General features: G+C 37.2%; 1 protein-coding gene across 2 annotated transcripts; it reads left to right on the top strand.

Annotated features, from left to right (window-relative positions):
• The first annotated feature begins 930 nt into the window (after positions 1–930).
• On the top strand, positions 931–5,309 carry LOC106358270 (auxin response factor 5). Of its 2 annotated transcripts, none has more exons than XM_013798014.3 (13): positions 931–1,279; positions 1,390–1,651; positions 1,894–2,009; positions 2,105–2,203; positions 2,294–2,350; positions 2,427–2,582; positions 2,643–2,727; positions 2,809–3,064; positions 3,142–3,264; positions 3,352–3,563; positions 3,630–4,681; positions 4,755–4,945; positions 5,039–5,309. In XM_013798014.3, the coding sequence occupies exons 2-13, from the start codon at positions 1,525–1,527 to the stop codon at positions 5,163–5,165; spliced, it is 2,601 nt and encodes an 866-aa protein (XP_013653468.1). In that variant the 5' UTR covers positions 931–1,279; positions 1,390–1,524; the 3' UTR covers positions 5,166–5,309. The 2 variants fall into 2 exon arrangements, with proteins under 2 accessions (XP_013653468.1, XP_013653469.1); XM_013798015.3 differs by having other exon boundaries at positions 971–1,226.
• The last annotated feature ends 1,191 nt before the right edge of the window (positions 5,310–6,500 follow it).

Below are 6,500 nucleotides of genomic sequence, written 5' to 3'. Positions count from 1 at the left end.
ACGTTCAAAAAATAATTCGTAAAGGCCATTTCAGTGCTAATACAAGAATTCAATTTTTTTTGGAGATGGTTTTAGACTCTTTAGCACATAAAAACTATGCAATTCTACTAATAGATATTATCAAATACTCTAGTAATCGTATAACTTTTCTAACAAAAGGAAGACATCTTTGAGTCATAACTTGGAAAGAAAAAAAGAGCACCAGCTCAAAAGGTTGCAAGATACACTTCCTCTCTTCAACCTCTTAGGCATCATGCTAATATACGCTTTTCTACCATACGCACTTTCTCTAAAATCTTCCAAAGCCTGACAACTCATGCACGTCCCCTCAGGCATCATGCTAATATACGCTTTTCTACCATACACTTCCTCTCTTCAACCTCTTAGGCATCATGCTAATCTTTCAAACATCAGCATGAAAAATAAACTTTTTGAAAAATTATATTTTAGCTGTCATAAAGCTAAGCAAGTTTTCATTTTTGGCTTAATTTATTTTGTATAATACACATATAAATTCAGGTTACAAAAATCAACCAAAGCTGTTGAAAAAGCAAAACACTTTTGGAAGAAAATACTATTAAATTTTGAATATCTATGCAAATTACATTGCAGTAATATATTGTCACAATGTCACTCATGGTACGTATTTTAAGCTTTGCTATCTGTCTTATTACATAAGCATTTAAAGTACTTGTACAAACAACTACGTTTCTGTGCGTATCAGAGATTACGTGTGCTCACTACTCTACTTTATTAATTTTTGACGTAAACTGTTTGAAACATAAATTAATGTGTATATATATAAACTTCAATAACAAAGATATCTTAATTAATGTGAAAACAAATAAAAATAAAAATAAAAATATTATTCGTTTGGAGAGTCTAAAGCTGCAACGGCATCGCCATATACAGAAAGTTTAAGCGCAGGATAAGAGCATGCACACTCTTTCCCATTTCCAAGCAAAAAAACAACTATACATACACACTTATACTTTATATACATCTAGAGAGAGAGAGAGAGAGAGAGAAGAAAAATGTGGGATTTTTCAGAGAAATAAAAGAAAAGAAAGTTTTGTTGTCTCTCTCTCTCAAGACCTTCTTGTTCTTGTTTGCATCTGGAAACAAAAGAAAGAAACTGTTGTTTCATGATGGCAGCTTTGGTTTCTCTTCTTCATTGAAGGGTCGAATTTGATCTGAGGCAAGAGGCCCACAAGAGAGACATGCTTGTCTGTGTGTTGTCCCTTTAATCTCTCTTCTGTTCTGTTTTTTTTTGTCATGTGTAAGGAGTTTGTCCTTCGAATTTGGAGTTTGTCTTTAAACCAAAATAAAACCAGATTTCATGAAATGGGTTTGTCTTTAATTCTTCTTGTTTCTTGATTTATCTTGTAGGGCTCTTTGTCTCTTCTTGGGTAAAAAAAAAAGATATAATGAAGAGTTTGTAAAGAAAAATAGTCTAAGTCTCGCTTTAAAGCCTAGCGTTTGAGTGTGGGAGAGACAAAACAGAACATAAATAAAATTCTCTGTATGATGGCTTCATTGGCTTGTGTTGAGGACAAGATGAAAACAAATGGTTTGGTTAATGGAGGAACAACAACAACCACTCCTCAGTCTACTCTGCTTGAAGAGATGAAGCTGTTGAAGGATCAGTCAGGTTTTCATCTTCTTTATTCCTAAAATATTTTGACTGAATATTCCCTTTTTGAGAAATTCCATTGCAACATTTCCCTTTGTGGGTTTACTTTTTTTGTTATGACAATAAACATACAAAAGTTCAAACTTTTTTTCCTGTCAAGCAAAAATCTAAATCAACTTATAAAAAAAAGTTAGGCTAAATGACACATTGAAATCTTGTTTACTTTTTTCCCTGAAAGTTTTGGTTTCTTACATGTCCAGGAACGAGAAAGCCTGTAATAAACTCGGAGCTATGGCACGCTTGTGCAGGCCCTTTGGTTACTCTCCCTCAAGTTGGGAGCTTAGTGTATTACTTCCCACAAGGTCACAGCGAGCAGGTAACTTTTTGTGTGTCATTTAGACACATTTATAGATCTCTTGATTTTGTAAACTCCTGTCCTAAAGGTTTGATTCTTCTTCTGTTGTTGTTTAGGTTGCTGTATCAACCAGAAGATCAGCAACAACCCAAGTTCCTAATTACCCAAATCTCCCTTCTCAGTTGATGTGCCAAGTCCATAATGTTACCCTTCATGTATGCATGCCATTTCATAATCATTTTCATTTGCTTTTGTTTGTAATCAATCTTATGTTGATTTCTCTTGACCATTGTTTACTCTAATAGGCAGACAAAGACAGTGATGAAATCTATGCTCAGATGAGTCTTCAACCTGTTCACTCTGTAAGTTTCACAGTTCTTGCAACTTCCATTTGATAACTCATCTCCATATTTTGAATTGAGTTTTGTGTGTAATCAGGAGAGAGATGTGTTCCCTGTACCAGAGTTTGGACTACTAAGAGGAAGCAAGCACCCATCTGAGTTTTTCTGCAAAACTCTTACTGCAAGTGATACAAGTACACATGGAGGCTTCTCCGTCCCACGCAGGGCTGCAGAGAAGCTATTCCCACCCTTGGTGAGTCTTGCAGCCTTTGCTCTTTTCACTTCAATTTGCTGCTAATGTTATACATTACAGGACTACACAGCACAGCCGCCTACTCAGGAGCTTGTAGTTCGAGATTTGCATGAGAATACTTGGACATTTCGCCATATATACCGCGGTAAAGACTAGTAGACTGCTCTCTCTCTGTATAGATTCAGTTGATATTTGAGCTCAGATTCTTTGGTTTGCAATTTCTCAGGACAACCGAAGAGACATCTCCTTACAACGGGATGGAGTTTGTTTGTTGGCTCAAAGAGACTGAGAGCTGGTGATTCCGTTTTGTTCATCAGGGATGAGAAGTCTCAACTGATGGTTGGTGTGAGACGAGCTAACCGCCAACAGACAGCTCTCCCGTCATCAGTTCTCTCAGCGGACAGTATGCACATCGGCGTTCTTGCTGCCGCGGCTCACGCAACTGCAAACCGCACTCCTTTCTTGATATTCTATAATCCAAGGTTAATCTCTAAATCCCTTCTACACTTCTCACATGACTAAACAAGAGAGCTTATGGTGTGTGTTTTGTTTTTATCAGAGCGTGTCCAGCGGAGTTTGTGATTCCTATAGCCAAGTACCGCAAGGCTATATGCGGCTCTCAGCTCTCAGTTAGTATGAGGTTTGGGATGATGTTTGAAACTGAGGATTCAGGGAAACGTAGGTAATAAGTGATTTCACGAACCAACAACCTAATCTGTTTCTTTAACTTAAACAGACTTGGTTGTTCATTTTTTCCATCCATGTGTAGATACATGGGAACCATAGTTGGAATAAGTGATTTGGATCCATTAAGATGGGCTGGCTCTAAGTGGCGTAACCTTCAAGTCGAATGGGATGAGCCTGGATGTAACGATAAGCCGACTAGAGTTAGTCCATGGGATATTGAAACACCTGAGAGTCTCTTCATTTTCCCTTCTCTCACCTCAGGACTCAAACGCCAGCTCCATCCATCTTACTTTGGTAAGTTACAAAAACATGTTTCATCTGATTTGCAAGCATTAAGTAACTTTGTTTTGAAATGTGCAGCTGGTGAAACTGAATGGGGCAGCTTGATCAAACGGCCTTTTATCCGTGTTTCTGACTCCACAAACGGGATCCTGCCTTACGCATCATTCCCTAACATGGCTTCAGAGCAGCTTATGAGAATGATGATGAGACCTCACAACAACAACAACAACAACCAGAATGCAACAACATCTTTCATGTCTGAGATGCAACAGAATGTTTTAATGAGGCAGGGAGGTTTACTAGGAGATATAAATATGCAACAACAACCAATGGTGCAGATGCAGCCAGAGAGCAAGCTAACTGTGAACCCATCTGCTTCCAATACTAGTGGCCAAGAACAGAATCTGCCAACACAAAGTATGAGTGCTCCTTCAAAATCCGAAAACCCGACATTTTCTGGTTGCAGCTCTGGGAGAGTCAGTCATTGTAATGAGCAGCAGACAATGGACCAGGCTAACCAAGTGTGTAATGAGGAGAAGGTTAACGAGCTGATGCAGAAACCAGTGGCTTTGTCTCCATGTCCTGACATAAGCCAACAGATATACCCACCAACAAATGGTTTCTCTTTCCTGGAAACAGAAGAGCTGTCATCACAAGTCTCTTCCTTCCAGTCTCTTGCCGGATCATACAAGCAGCCATTAATGGATTCCTCAGCTGTTGTGTTACCGGACACAACAAACTCATCTCTCTTTCACGATGTGTGGGACAATCAGCTCAACGGTTTGAAGTTTGACCAGTTCAGTCCCTTGATGCAACAGGACCTTTATGGTAATAATAGCACAAACAGCAACATCCTAGATCCTCCTCCACTCTCAAACACAGTTCTTGATGACTTCTGTGCCATCAAAGAAACTGATTTCAATTGTTTGGTCGGGAACAACAACAACAACAGCACTAGCTTCACCCAAGATGTCCAGTCACAGATCACATCCGCTAGCTTTGCAGACAACTCTGGAGGAACCGGTACGTCTTCAAGCAATGTTGACTTTGATGATAGTAGTCTGCTGCAGAACAGCAAAGGCTCATGGCAGCAGAAGCTTGCAACGCCTCGTGTTAGAACCTACACTAAGGTAAACAAAAGACTAATCTCTAGTTTTTACGTCCATTAAGCATACATTTGACGTGGAACATTGGTTCTGTAAGGTTCAAAAAACCGGGTCAGTTGGGAGGTCAATTGATGTGACAAGCTTCAGAGACTACAAAGAGCTGAAATCTGCAATAGAGTGCATGTTTGGACTTGAAGGATTGCTCACACGCCCACAAAGCTCAGGGTGGAAGCTTGTGTATGTTGATTATGAGAGTGATGTTCTGCTTGTAGGAGATGATCCATGGGAGTAAGTCTTGATACTAATCAAATTAAGAAGCTAAACTTCAGTTTCTGTGTTATTATAGTTTTTCTAACTTAAAATACATAAACTGGTGCGCAGAGAGTTTGTGGGATGTGTGAAGTGCATAAGGATACTGTCGCCAACAGAGGTTCAGCAGATGAGTGAAGAAGGCATGAAGCTTCTGAACAGCGCTTGCATTAACGATCTCAAGACTTCTGTTCCATAAATTTAGCAATTAAAAGAGGGAAAGAAAGTGCTTTTTTCCTCGAACCGGTAGAAGAGGAATCAACTTGTTGTAAGCATTTGAAACTATCTTAATATTATTATGTAGTAGAGTGATGAATGATTAATGAATCAATAGTTTAAGACAGTCTGAAACTGGAATATTTTGTTGTCTTTAAGATCAAAACTGGACAAAGAAATCATGTCCGGAAAAAAACAAAACAACACCAAAGCAAATGAAATATTTGCCATTTTCTATCTGTTAAAAACAAAAGGCAACAGCAAACACTTTCTCAGTAATTGATCAAAACATAGGAGGAGAGGAGATCTGCTACCCTTTGTTCCCGGTTGTGCTTGAGACGCAGACCACCGTTAGATTCTAGGAGAAGAATCTTGTTTCCCATTGGAACCAACAGGCAGTGAATGTCTTTTCTTGATGGAAACTTCTCTTTCTTAAAGATATCAGGGATTGATCTTGGTGAGCTAGGTTCTTGAATCTTAGCTTTCGCCTACTATGTTGGCTTCATGAACCGGGGAAGAGAGTTCTTGCCTCCTCTGCTTTCTCTTTGCTTCTTGGTCATAATCCAAAGAATCTCTTCTCCCGCTTTTATGGTTCTTTCCCTTCTTGTTCTGTAGTAGTATTATTAGTCTCATTGGTTCGGGCTTGATATTACGCACAATGATATAATTACAAACATACCAATTTTATATGCAAAAATATAATATTTTCCACATCAATTTAAGATATACAATATTAGCAAAATTTTGTATATGTATGTATTTTGTCAAAATTAAATGTAAAAGTGTCTTAATAAATAAGAAAAACTAAGATAACATTAGTAAAGTCAAAATGCAGTGGATACATAAATGTTTGAAATTATAAGTAAATCTGTTAATCAGTGAAAATGACTAAGTTTCCAAATTGTTGAGATTATTCATGTTTAATCATGGTAAAATATCATTAGTTGAACAATTGAAGGTTGACTCATTAAGTAGATTAATTAATAAATTAATGTTGATATTTTATGATTATAGTCATTTCAGATTAAATAATCCTATCAAATATGAAAACATAGATCATACTGAATGATGAAATAAATTACAACTTTTGCACAATTTTTGATAAATAGATAAATGTTATATTTGTCTATTTATCTATTTTTGCACAATTTTCTTCATTGTGTTCTCTATAATAGATAAATGTTATATTTGCTTCTATAAATAGATGAATGTTGTTTTTCTTCTATATTTAAAGGGGAAAATATAAGCGAATATAGCATTCCTCTATTATAGAAAAACACATTAGAATAAAAAATTCATTTTTATTTTTTTCCTCTGT

This window comes from Brassica napus, chromosome A7, assembly GCF_020379485.1.
Source record: "Brassica napus cultivar Da-Ae chromosome A7, Da-Ae, whole genome shotgun sequence".
NCBI classification, from domain to species: Eukaryota; Viridiplantae; Streptophyta; class Magnoliopsida; order Brassicales; family Brassicaceae; genus Brassica; species Brassica napus.
Note: the sequence above shows the minus strand (reverse complement) of the source record. Positions and strands in the feature narration are given on the sequence as shown.